Genomic DNA, 13,958 nt, shown 5'->3' with positions numbered 1-13,958 from the left:
CTGTTGGAATTTGGAGCTGGGAAGGGTGCATGATTTGATGGTTGGACGGGGTTGTTTTTTTGGTCTGTTCTCATGGCGGTGTAAATCCAGAATAACCTGATTGAAAACCATGGAATTATAGCAGTAAAACACCGGTATAAACTGTGATTATTTATTATATATATTGCAGTAGCGGCTACTAGCCCCAGTCCTGGAGCTGGAGCCCATTGTGCTAGGGGCTGTACAAACAGAGACCCAAAGAGACGGTCCTTGTTCCAAAGAGTTTACAATCCAATAAATGAGATCAGACTTCAGCAGGGGGGCGTCAGGTTTGAATTCCATGCCAAAAATTCCCCTCCAGTATCTTTCTTGAAGGGGTGTGTGTGTGTGTACATGGAATGCTATTTCACCAACTCGCTTTCCAAAAATATTCAGGACGATAGCATGTGCAGTACACATGCCTTTGGCATGGGCATGTGCAGATGTGTCTATGTGAGTGTGGCCGTGTTGAACAGGAGCTTGTCATATTCAGCAAATTTCACAGTTTCTCAGTAGAATATTTGCAAAGATACATTTTTTTGTCCCTGTTCAACCAGAGTTTTGAGTGGGTTTGTACACCTGCGTGTGTGTGCGTATGCACACAATGGTATGTTAGCTGTTGTATACCTGTGTGTGTGTGTGCAAATGTGTGTTTGCATGCAACAGGGCTGGCCCCCTGCTGCATACCCCCTCATGGCCAGGAGTGGCTCTGTGGCACTGTGCCTCAATTTCCCTTCTCTCTCAGGGCTCCTCAGTAGGGGAGTTGCTGGAGGATCCCAGGCTGGGTTTGGAGTGGATGACTCCCTGCTCTCTGTAGCATCTGCCAGCCTGTGATCCTGTAGCAAACAGGAATTCCCATTGGGAGAGGAAAGCCAGATGAAGCTCTGCATACACTGAAGTGTCCCTAGCTTGTTTGCTCCCCAGCTTTGTGTAGGCAACTGACAGTAGGAGGGAATCCTAGATACTGTGCAGCTGAAAGCTTCCCTGCCTGTCAGCCTGAATCCAACCGAATGTAAGAGGATGTGGCATGACTTGCCGTGCGCTGTGTGGTGTTCAAAGGGGTGCTCGGAAGTTCCAGGCTTAGAGCCTGGTGACAGACTGCAGGTGTTGGGACTCGAACTGCTCCTAAACCAACCTCCTGCTCTCTGACGTCTCCTGGCTGGGGCTCGGTGAGCCAGGCTGGAGAAGATACAAGGAGCTGAGACTTGCGTTCCTGAGCTCCAGCTGGGGATCATTACCGAGAGCTTGAAAATATCTCAGACCTCTGAATGGCAGGGGCGGGTGTCTCTGAATGTGAACGGTACAAACCTTTGGGAGGGGGGGGTCACCTGTTACTAGCAGTCACTCACCTTGTTGCCACGCAGCGACTAGCTTTCTGACAGGGCAGCAGCCAAGCTAACACGCTCAGACCTTGCTGGGCCTGATTGTCAGCAATGCTCTTCCTGCAAGACGCCGAGGCAGCTTCCTGGATTCTGGGCGCCGCTGGGAACCTGAGGTGGTATCAGAGTTTCTCAGACCATGCCCGTCACAGGCCATTCCCAAGGTGTTGGGGCAAAGACCAGTCCAACATCTACTGCAGCGGTTCTCAAACTTCATTGCACCGTGACCCCCTTCTGACAACAAAAATTACTACAGGACCCCAGGAAGGGGGACTGAAACCTGAGCCTGCCTGAGCCCCGCCATCCCGGGTGGGGGGAGGGCAAAGCCCAAGCCCCACTGCCCCAGGCTGGGGGGCCAAAGCTGAAGACCAAGGGCTTCCGCCTGTAACCTTAGCCCCACCGCCCAGGGCTGAAGCCCTCTGGCTTAAGTTTTGGCCCTGGTCCCCAGCAAATCTAAGCCAGCCCTGGCAACCCCATTAAAATGGGGTCGTGACCCACTTTGGGGTCCTGACCCACAGTTTGAGAACAACTGATCTACTGGATTCCCAGGGGAGAGGGAGATGGCTTTGTATTGGGCAGCACCGTGTGCTTGAGCTGAGTAATGGAAGGAATGGAATGAGGGTGGGATTTGTCCCTTTCTGCTGTGCCCATGAGACTGATGCTAGCAGCCAAGTCCTCTCCTGGCCCTCGGATCGGTGTCTCTTTCCCAGGGGGGGTGAGGCTGAGGGACACCGGGATGACAGAAGCAGCTGGTGGATTCCTGCCGCTCACGCTGCCAGGCACAGTCAACGTGGTGCCTGGCAAAGGTGGGCAGGAAACTGTTTTCACATCCCACAAAACCATTTTGAGATTTAAAAAAAAAAAATTAAAGAAATAAAATCCTTTTTCAGGATGAAAAGTTGAAATCTTAAAAATTTTTGCAAGCTGAAAAACAGGAAACACAAAAATTGGGTTTGGGTTGACCAATTGTTTCATTTAGATAATTCTGGAACATTTTGTATTGTTGTCAAACTGTCGTAAACTTTTTTTTTAACTATAAATTAACTTAAATTTTGAACTGGAACCCAAACATTTACGTTTTAACCCCTTTTGACAATTCTAAAACATTTTTCCCCCAATTTTGTTTTGGAAATAGGATGTCCGTCTGAACTGATCCGTTCCCACAGAAAGTTCTGGGTTTGACAGATCAGCATTTTTTGACAGAAAACCATTCTGTGGAAAGATGCCCGACCAGCTCTGGTCCCTGGAAGCAACCTGCTGGGAAGGGAAGGGAGAAATCTCTCTGTGGAGTAGTGAGTTATGGAGAAGTGCAGAGATCAATAATTAATTATGGCTCCTTGTTGGGGAGCCTTCTGGTTACCATGGCTCCGTGGCCAATAACATGCAGGGGGTCGGGATTTAACAGTTACCTAGGGGCCTCTGAGGGATTCCTGACTGAGCCAGGCTACCCATTCCTGCCTACCCTGGGGACTCGCTGACACACCCAGATCTCATCCTGCTACATGTCCGTGCCACATGTTCTGATGGGGCTTATTCCTCTCCCATCAGTGCACCCGCATGCACAGATCATGCTGTGCACTCAGAGACAGACTGAGACAAATCTAGAGACCCAGCTGTGGACAGACGCGCACGGAGACCAACCTGTGCACAGCAAGATCACACACTCGGACAGGTGCACAGGGGCCTGTTGTCAGTCTGTCTTTCATACGCACAGCTCAGCCTTGTCTCAGTCATAAACAGGGATGTGCGTCTGTTTGGCTGGACCCCGGGGGCGTTTGCAGTGCTGCACACAACGTGAAGACCTAGGGGTGGATCTTGTGCTGTGCTAGGAAGAGCCAGGATGTGGTTTCAGTAGCAAGACGTGGTGCTTAGAAACCCAAGGGAGAGACACCTTAGGAATACCTGAGCTAGCTCCATGGCATAAGGTGGGGGCAGCCATGAATCCACCACAGGAAAGACACCTGCATTCAGTGCCTATGGGGTGTTGCCTCCTGGACCTTACGAAAGGCCTATGCATGGCTTTGTGCTCATGAAAAGGAGGACTTGTGGCACCTTAGAGACTAACCAATTTATTTGAGCATGAGCTTTCGTGAGCTACAGCTCACTTCATCGGATGCATACTGTGGAAACTGCAGAAGACATTATATACACAGAGACCATAAAACAATACCTCCTCCCACCCCACTCTCCTGCTGGTAATAGCTTATCTAAAGTGATCACTCTCCTTACAATGTGTATGATGATCAAGTTGGGCCATTTCCAGCACAAATCCAGGTTTTCTCACACACACACACACCCCCCCTCCAAAACACGCACACACAAACTCACTCTCCTGCTGGTAATAGCTTATCCAAAGTGACCACTCTCCCTACAATGTGTATGAAAATCAAGGTGGGCCATTTCCAGCACAAATCCAGGTTTTCTCACCCCCCCCCCCCATACACACACACACTCACTCTCCTGCTGGTTATTGGTCATGGTTATTCATGAGCTGCTCTCCATTAACCTTTCACCTCCAGAGGCTTCTCTTGTCAATTACAGCCAGCAAGCAAATGAATACCTTGCAAATGGCTTTGTCTGTGAATGGGGGAGGCTTAACCAGGGGTGGGGTGAGAAGGGAGAGGGGGAAAGAGATACAGAGAGAGATACACTGAGGCTAGAAGAGGCAGAATTAAGGAGCGATGAGGTGACCCCATCTCCATGCACTAGCCAAAAGGTCTGATCCAGCACCCACAGGAGGCAACAGAAAGGCACCCAATGGCAGATCATTGGATCTGGATCAGCCCAAGGTGGCACCAGATGGAGAAAAGGGAGGGAGGAGAGGGAAGAGCTGGTGAAGAGGCGTGGAGGAGTCTCTCCTACCACTCATGTACAGCGCCTAGTGCAACAGGGCATGTTAGGGGTGATCGCATGTTGGATCCATGTGACAATATTGACTGGTCTGATTGTTCTCCTTGTGCTGTCCATGAGGTCAGAGCCCCTTCTGTCCCCAAGGGGGGAAAAAAGGAACAATCTGATCAGCTTAATAAAACAGCTCTGGAATCATCTGCCTTTCCTCCCGGCGTCCCCTGCCTTCCCTTGCTCTGTCTTTGGAGGGCTCTCCGATCCAGTGCAAGGCCTGGGCTTATTCCTGCCTTTGCCCCTGGTTCAGTGTGGGCAAAGGCAGGAATAAGGCCGCTCATTGGCCGCTCACATCTCCTTCCCGTGACTCCGTTTCCCCATCACTAAAAGGGAGATCATAAGCCTTGCCTACCTTGTGGGAGTGGGGTTAATGTGGCGTTTGCCCCCTGCAGAGGACCAGCACAAGCTGTCAGCAATGCTTAAAGGCCACTTAATGCCTCCAGTGGGACCAAAGGGGCGCACAGGCCAGCGGCACTGTTGTGAATGTCACCCAACTGTAAAGCGCTTTAGGATCCTCAGATGGCAGGGGCTGTAGGAGTGTATAGTGGTATAGAAGGCAGTGTGCCTAGTCGACAGAGCACTGGACTGGGTCTCAGGAGACCTGGGGGTCTATTCCTGGCTCTGCCACTGGCCTGCTGGGCGACCTTGGGCAAGTCACTTTACTGCTCTGTGCCTCAGTTTCCCCATCTGTAAAAGAGGGATAATGATACTGATAAGAACTAGATAAGAACTGGGTTTTATTATTCTTTCTGATACTGACGGAATAGCCACGGTCCCTAAGACCCCACCAATGCTAGTCCCTACTGGGAGCTCCTAGGCTCTACAAATAACACTTATAACCCAATCTCATGCGTAAGGCTGCAGGTTTGAGCCAAGGGGCAAGTTGCTCATCAGTGGAGCTGCTCTGACTTCCGCCTGCTGAGGATCTGGCTCTGGCTCTGGGAGCTCCCCAGCCAGCTGGATGAATGCTCTGGTTTAAGAATTCCTTTGCATCCCCGTGCCTTCTGCTGTTCCCTTGCTGTCATTCCCCTGCTGCACAGCTGCCAGATTCTCAACTGGAGGAGGGGACTGTCCTCTCTGGATGACAGGAGTTCTGGGAAATCTCTCTGCAATGGCAGTTGTGTGCTAATTACTCTGACCTTTGCTTAAGCGGGGATCCTTCAGCGGCAGGCGAGGCATCAGCCGTGTCATTTACTATGCAAATTGAGACCATCAGTTATATCCGGAAGGTCCTGGAATGTTTAATTTTCTTCCCATCTCTTTTCCATTTTTTTTACTGGTGCCTGCCAAAAAGTTGCAGTGAGGAGCCGTTGGCTTTTGGCGGGGCCAGGGCTGGCAGGCGTTCAGGGTTAAAGCCCAGCAGACAGAAGCATGGTTACTCATCCAATTTTCTTTTCATTCTCTCTCTCTCTCTTTTTTTTTTTAAGTTTTAATTAGCTGCTATTTCAAATGCTCAGCAGCTGGCTTGGTGAGTAGGATTGCAGAGCTCCCATCTCTGTGATCAAGCGGTCACTCTAGTCCAGGGAAGAGTGGAAGAACTGCTATCGCAGAATAGGTCAGAGAACCATCTGGTCCTGTCACCTGTCTATTACAGTGAATGTGGCCAGATGCTTCAAGGGAATACAGGAAACCCTTGCAAGGTGTGAAATGCACCCCTGGATGGAGGTGCCAGCGTGAGGCCTTGCACCATTTAAACTCCTAGGACTTGGTACATGGGCCTCGTGCTGGGGTGAATTTCACCCAGTGTTCCTAAGGGCTGGCTATTCTGCACCCACAATCAAGGCCATCTTTTTCAAAGAGCTCAGCAGCCCATGAACTGAGCCCTGCTGGAAACCTGCCACCGCTTATTTTGGTGCATTAAATGGGCACTGAGCTCTTTTGTTCAATTTTTTCCTGACCCAAACAGGGGCCTGGAGCATGAGGATGGAAAGCCCTTATTAGCCTACCTGACATAACTGTGGATTATAAGCCAACCCCATCTCATAAAATTCAATGGGGTTGCTCCTGAGATGAATTTGGCCCCGTGATTTAGATTGTAAGCTTTTCGTTCTGTGTTTGTACAGCACCTTGCACAGTAGGGTCCTGATCAATGACTGGGGCACCTAGGTGCTACCGTAATACAAATATAATTGTACGTACATTATATGGATTTCTAATGGCCCCATTGCCATAGTATTCCAGAGCCATTATGTAACTAGAACAGTACATCTGTGCTCCATCACTAACCAGAGTAGGGGCTAAACTGGTGATGCCTATTTCTGGGAGGACAGGGAGCTCGAACCCTAAGGGGCCAAGCCTCAGGCAATAGGTCTGAAATCCAGAAGGTGTGTTTACACACACACTTGCAAGAAGCCGGGCAGGGACTCAAAAAGGAGAATGCGAAATGATGAGCTCAGCTGAAAGCTGTTTGGGAAGCAGGAATGAAGAGTGGCAAAGCAAGGAGGGGATGCTCCCTCGAGATCTGATATTATGGAAAGGGTGAATGCAGAGGAAGGCTTGGAGGAGACGCCGGAGACAGGGGAACTGCCGAAGAATTGAGACGAGGAGGGGAGAGAGCGGTTATGGCTTGAAATGACAGATAATAAAAGGAGTAGGTGGATGGTAGAGATTAGCTCTCGAGACGGCTGATCGGAGGGAGCAACACGACAAAGGGAGGATGATACAAATCAAAGTGATGTGTGAAAAAACAATCTGCGGCAGTGGAAATAATGGGAAGATTTTTGTCTCTTCCCGGGCATGCGTCATAGGAGGGAAGAACGCATTGAGCAAATATATTCGGAGCACTAGGGGCCCATTGGTGTCAGCCCCTGGTGCAGAAGGAGGGGAGAGAAAGAGAGCCCTGTGGAAGTCACCAGTACTTCTGGCTGAGGAAGGGCTCAAACGCTCACAACGGTACTGTGATGATTGTTGTTTGTTCCAGTAACATCCAGAGGCCCCACGTGGATCATGGCCCTTCTCATGAAAGCTCATGCTCAGATAAATTGGTTAGTCTCTAAGGTGCCACAAGTCTTCCTTTTCTTTTTGCGAATACAGACTAACCCGGCTGTTACTCTGACACCCACAGAGTAAAGGATGGTCCCAGCCCCAGTGATCTTACAGTCTATACACCAAACAGACACAGGGTAGGAGAAGAGATCTGAGCTCAGTTCTTGGTGCTGCCACTGGCTCGCTGGGACAAATCACTTCATCTCTCCACGTCTTCAGTTCCTGGCCCATAACACGGGGATGGCCGTACTGCCCTTCTCCCATTGCCGTCTGCCTGGTCTGCTTAGGCGGTGAGCTTTTTGGGGCAATGTTGGCAATAATTATCCTAAGGAGGTTATGAAGCATTACCGTGACTCAGTTTCCACACATGCATTCGTTTGTTAGTCTCAAAAGCCACTTGGTGCTGGTTACATCCAAAATATCAATACAAGCATATACGGCCTTCTATGCCCTAGCAACAACACACCTATAAGTGCTGGCCAACATAATTACAACAGGTTCAGGCCCGGGAGACACCTTGCATCATGGCATGACTCCAGACGGTGAGGCTAAGCTCTGCTAAAAAGCCCCTAAAAAACCTTGCTTTGTATACGCTATAATAAACACGTGATATTACTACTGGTTATTGACCCTTAACCAAAGCTAGATGAGGGAGTTTTAGGAAGCAGGTTCCCAGTTAACCACGCTCTCTGTTTCTGTTACTTCCGCCCCAGCCCTAAAAATGATAACGCTGGTATTCCCCGGGTCACTGCAAAGTTAACTCAGCAATTCTTCTTTCTCAGGATTTTATTTTCTTTGATCTCATGCTGGGAGCCTGTTTTTCATGCTAACATCCAAACTTCCTTACAACCATAATTTATGTAGGTCCCATGTAGGCCTAGATTCCTACAGGCTGGGCCAGTCTCTCACTATGTGTTTGTGCAACACCCGGCAAAATGGGGCCCTGATCCTGACTGGAGCCTCTAGGTGCTGCTGTAATACAGAGCATGTTGGCAATTGCTTCCCCTACCCATGTTAAATGGCCTCACGCTGGTCTTTTGCTGGTTTCCTTGGGTTATAAATAACCGGCATTCCACACAGGCAATTGCAATGCAAATCCCATATGCTCCAGTCCCGCACTGGAGGGGGTGCTGAGGTTTGTCCATTTCCAGGGTCGAGCTGCTTCCAGAGATGTGTCGATCTCAAGCATGTGGGACCCAAGAGTTGAGCCCTCCTTCCTGCCCCCCAGCAATTACGTATCCCCCCAAAGGGAGCTTGAGTAGGGCCGGCCGGTTCGAAGGCATGTCTAAATGTGCCATGTCTTGTCTGCCCGCAGGGGGAGTGTGCGTGGCCCAGTCTGTCAAGATACCTCGGGAGCCCAAGGCGGGAGAGTTCGATAAGATCATTCGCCGTCTCCTGGAGACCTCCCATGCTCGGGCCGTCATCATCTTTGCCAACGAGGATGATATCAGGTGAGTGGATAATGGGCTGGCCTAGGGGTGGTGTGGGGGGCAAACCACATGAAGCGAGGAGGGGGAACACAAGGTTCTCTGTGTGTTGGTATCTCCCGATGCTGTCTGCCCCGCCGTGTATCCTACAGTTCCTTAGCACTCCATGGACCCGGTAGCCTGTTTTACAGGCCACGTCACAGCGCTGGTGGTGTTTGGTGCAGAGGTTACATAATTATAATGAGGAGAGTGGGGGCTAATGGTTAGAGAAGCAATCCAGAGTCAGGACTCTGGGATTCTGTTCCTGACTTTGCCACTGACTCTGTGTGACCTCGGGCAAGTCATTTAGACCCATGTTTCCAGAAGGGGCTGCTAGTTTTGGGGTCCTCAGCTTCTGGGAGCTCCACTTGAGTCCCTCAAGAAGATACTCCATCCCTGCGTGCAGTGGGGAGCTGCAGGATTACAGGCAGCAGACAAATCAAGGTGACATATGGTGGCTTACAATGTTTACGGAGCCTAATGATTCACATTGATTTACACCTGCTTTTTGTAAGTGTCTAATTTATTAATCAGCAAACATTATGTAAATGTGGGTAAACAGAGATTTTAAAGCCATTTACATCTGATATGCAAACGATCCAAGTTTCTTTTCCCTCCTTAATAGAAATGTCTGAAAACCTGACACTTACGCTCGCTCGCTTATGCGCTGAGGAATCCGGGATTTACCTTGCTGTGTAAATGGCAAGCACCATTAAACAGGGGTTTGTAAACGTTTACCCAGGCGAGGGGTGTGTGTAAAGGGGGAATTACCTCCCACTAGCACTCATTGACACACGTACACACCTGGAAAATGTGGTTTGTTTTTTTCCTGTGCGGCAGCAGCCTGATACCCACTGCTGGTCAGATGCAGCACTGTTACACCAGGGGAACGACACTGACATCAGTGGGATTGCTCCCGATTTACAGCAGTGTAAATGGGATCGGGGGCTGGCCCCTTGCCTACCGATCAGTAGAGATGCATGCAGCACCAGCTCGCTTATTCTTGATGGGCCACCTGCCCTGCTGATGTAATTGACATTCATGGAGCGGCACCCACGTTCACCAGCTGAGGAGTTAGCCCAGGCATGGGTGTTTAACCCTTTTGTAATGCGCCTGCCACAAAGCTGTGCAGTACCTAGCACAAGGCGGTCTTGGTTCTTCACTAGGGTTCGTAAGTACTAGGGTAATTCAAAGACAGACCAAACTAATCATCTTTCATTAGGATTGTGGTCACATGCCAGGACCCCAGTCAGGAGTGGAGCCCCGTTGTGGTAGGTGCTAGACACAGGAGAATACAGTCCTTGCACCAAAGAGCTTATAGTTTAATTTAGACCTGGAATAAAAACCATGGTGGAAACCTGTAGCATTCATACAAGGTTCATGCACTTGGCAACATTCAGGGCACACCCGGAGTGTTGTGTAGGAGCAGTGCACACACGGCTCCTCTCAAGGGCATGAACCTTGGAATCTCGCCCAGATGACATGAACCATGGGAAGTCTCCCAGGACTGGGCTCAAGGCCCGAGAGCAAGGAATGTGGTAGATAGAAATTGGTAAATAAGAATGTTAAACAAAGCCAGTGTATTCCTTTTATCTGTTGGAGAATGTAATGCGCGGGGGGAGAGAGAGAATAAAGGAGAGGGTGGAAAGCTGACAGGAGCAGCCCGTTGGCAGACCAGCCTGCTTGCTTGCTTAAAGCGTTGTGCTGTCTTGTATTTGGACCGCAACAGAAACCATCTAAGGGCCAGGTGTCATTTGGCGTAGCTCCATTCATTGGTTTCAACAGAATGACCCCGATTTACACCCACTTAGGAGCTGGTCCTATACCCCAAGTGGAAAGAACCAACAGAAGTAAATCCACAGCCAGACCAGTGTGCATCAGCTGCCTCCAACTCCCTCCCAAAGCCACTTGGTCTGAGTCCCGTGGTTGGGCTGGGATTGTGCCACTTGCTGACCCTCCCATCCAGCTTGGGCGATCCTTGTGCTTGTCACCGCACTGCAGGGGAGCCGGTGCTGGGAGCAAGGGAAGTGGCAACGCAGCTAGCGTTGGTCACAGATGTTCGGCATCCCTGCGGCTCAGTGGAGTGTGGCTTTTAAAACAAATATAATAATGCCATCTGGACTCGGGTAGTAAGTAATTAAATCCCTGACATAGGATGTGTGAGTCATAAATCTGCCTTTATGGTTAATGAGAAACAACTGGGGGTGGGGGGGGTTCCTCAATTCTCTTCCCAACAGTGCACCTAGGGCTCAATCCAAAAGGCGATGAAGTCCGTCTCATCAGTGAGCTCTGGATTAGGGCCCCCCTAGTTACCTGTGCAGTGGTGCAGATAGAGGCTGATGGGGGAGGAAGGGCAGGGAAAAGAGGGAGAAGGGGCAGATGATGACAAGTAAGGGGAATAGGAGAGGACAGAGGTGCTGCTGAGGTTGATGGGCCCTGTTATAAGAGCTTAGATAGACCGAGACAGCTGGATGCTGAGTGCTCCTGACATCGCTGGAAGGCAAAGATGTTCAGTGCCTCTCAGGATCAAGCCCTCTAGGGAGTTGGAGAGAATAAGGAGGTCGCATTTCAGGGCCTGGGAGGCCGAAATCCGTGAGACCAGGCCAGAGATTCAGGGTCTGCACAAACACCTGGAGGAATGCAGGCCCTGCCCCAAGCTTACAATGTACCTGAGGGCCATGCAATAAAAATCATGGCGCAGAACATTTCAAAGAAATCCCCCCCCAGCGGGTGTAAGTCGGCACCGTTCTGTCAAAGTCCGCGGATCAGATCCTTCGCTGGCCTACGTCGATTTCAGTGGAAAGATGCCAGTTTGCACTAGCTGAGGATCGAGGCTGGGGAGAGAGGGGTGGTGCTGGGTGGCAAGGATCACCAGCAGTTTGGCAGTGGCTGGCTGCCTGAGTGGCACTTGATCACCTGGCAGTGCCCAGTTCAGTGGTTGCACTGGCATGGATAGGAACATTTCTCTCACTCCAGAGGCTCACGAGGCTGATCCGAGTTGCCTCCCTGCCTGCAAGAAACCCCCTCCTCAGCGCTGGAGCCTTTCCAGCCTGCTGCTGTGTAACCTGATTTTCCCTAATGTTCAGTAATTAAAGGGGGAATTCAATTACCTTCAGTACGTATGCAAATAGGGCTGGAGAGCCAGTCTCTCTGTGCAGCTCCCTCGGGAGGGGGCGATGAAGCTGCAGCCGTGTGGTGGAGTCGGGGACTTGGCTGGCTGCATGCTCAGCTGGGGCCTCTGCACATTTCATGCCGCTGCTTCAGCTGGGGCGGGAGAGGCACAGAACAATGCAGTTCCCTGTCGCTGGCTGCACATTCACCTCAGTGCCCTAGTTCACCTGCTCGCTTTACCCATTGCTATGGCCTACTGCCATCTCTCTTCACTAGAGATGGGCATGAACCCCAGCCCCATGCTCTGTGGGTCAGGGCCATCTCCCTCTGGCATCCTCCCCACTTTCAGGCTCAGTATCTTTTCTCCTCCTCCTCCTGGCTCTCCCCTTTTCTTGCCCCTCACTTGCTCTATCCACCCTCCCTCTTCCTCTCTTTCACTTGCACCGCATCCCTCCTGCCTTGCTGCCCCACCAGCCATAAACATGCCTGCACTGCAGGCTGGGTTAGAATCACAGGGCAGACACCAATGGAAGGACAGGGCAGGGTAAATTATTCAATGAATTTTCCACTGATTGCCTAACGCTCTGCAATATTTAATAACTCTCTTGCCTGCAGCGCTTCCCTGCTTAAATACCAAGGGTGTCCTTCTCCCCTGGCCTGCTGCTGGCACAGTCCTTTCCATCCTGGGCAGGGTGGGGACCGTTCTAACTGGGTAGCATGTCGTTGCTCCCTTTGTGTCTGTGCAAAGGGACAGCACACGGCAGGGCAGGACTGGATCTAGTCAGAACAGGGAGTGGAGATTTCACCTCTTTCCCTGGGCAGCACTTGTGCCCAGCAGCTGTGAAGGCAGGCAGAAAAGGGCTGGAGACGGGTAGGGGTAAATGGCAGGAAGGGGGATAGACAGTGTATGTGATAGGAAAGGGGATGGCATAAGGGTGGAATGGCTGGGATTTCCCCTTCCAGGAGCTGCCACGAGAGGGGCAGAGATGGGTGGGGTGGAAGATGCAGTGGCCGGGGTGTGTGTGTGAGTGTGAAGAGCTCCTGACTTGGCCAGTGCATATCCTGCTGCCATCACAGCATAACTGTTTTAAAGCATAATTATTCTGTGGCTCTTCAGCTCTTGAACCAAAGATCCTGAAGCTCCCAGTCCCTGGGTCCCTCCTCTTGCGACTTAAATTTTAATAAATATTTGTCCCATCATTTTGTGGAGGTTGAAGTTAGACTCACACCACAGTAATTGCCAGGCTTTCTGTTTTTCCCCTCGAAGACTGGTACCATAACGTCAGCTGACCAGGGTGAGGTCAGTCTAGCCTTGTGGTGGGAGTGGGCAGCAGGCCTCGTGGCCAGGTCAGTGTTGTAGTCAGTTGTCGGGAGCCAAAGCCACTGGGAAAACCTGGAGGTAGAAACTGGGTACCAGAGCCAGGGGATCGAGCCAGAGGCCGTAGTCAGGAGCCAGAGCCAAGGGTCAGACCGGGGCAGGAACTGGAGTGAGCAGGGTAGCAGGCAATGAGGGATTCAAGGAAAGGGCAGGACAGAGGCAGCAGGAACCAGGTAACATGAGAGCAGGTGCTGTGGTAAGCAGCATGAGTGTTGAGAAGCCAGCGAGGTTCAGCCAGCAAGCTTATGAGCCAGCTTGCTGACCTCTGCAGCCAGTCGGGTTTTGTGGCTAATCCGGCAGCCTGCTGCCAGCCAGCTGTATTAACGAGGCAGCCTGGAGACTAGCTCTGCTGCAGACCCTGATTCCTGACACACAATCGCCCATCCTCCGCTGCTTCCTCCGTTTCCTGGGACTTCCCAGAAGTAACTGCCTCAGGGCCCTGGGATGCTCATCTTCCCGACCTGCTCATTTATATAGGGATGTTTATTTTGCCAAGTACCTGTGTTCCCTTAATCACTTTTTAATCAACAGCCGTATTGACAGGGTCTTCCCCATAAAGAGGACAGGTCATTGATTCAGAGCGATCTGGGCCTCTTGGGGCAAGCAGTCAATGTGTGTCTTAATACGCTAACTATAAATGTGTACATCTAGGAACAAAGCATGTAGGCCATACATACAGGATGGGGAACTCTCTCCTGGGAAGCGGTGACTCTGCAAAGG

At 50.9% G+C, this 13,958-nt stretch overlaps 1 protein-coding gene across 9 annotated transcripts in view; it reads left to right on the top strand.

Moving 5' to 3' along the window:
• Positions 1-13,958, top strand: part of GRM4 (glutamate metabotropic receptor 4) — a 205,449-nt gene that overhangs the window by 118,503 nt on the left and 72,988 nt on the right. For 8 of the 9 annotated variants that reach the window (XM_084611524.1, XM_084611525.1, XM_084611521.1 and 5 more), the window contains one exon: positions 8,599-8,734. The exons of the other annotated variant lie outside the window; for it this stretch is intronic. In XM_084611524.1, the coding sequence (XP_084467650.1) occupies positions 8,599-8,734 (136 nt within the window). The remainder of the gene's footprint in view (positions 1-8,598; positions 8,735-13,958) is intronic. 9 annotated transcript variants of the gene reach the window in all.

The sequence above is a fragment of the Lepidochelys olivacea genome, assembly GCF_965140295.1.
Source record: "Lepidochelys olivacea isolate rLepOli2 genome assembly, chromosome: 21".
Classification (NCBI taxonomy): domain Eukaryota; kingdom Metazoa; phylum Chordata; order Testudines; family Cheloniidae; genus Lepidochelys; species Lepidochelys olivacea.
Note: the sequence above shows the minus strand (reverse complement) of the source record. Positions and strands in the feature narration are given on the sequence as shown.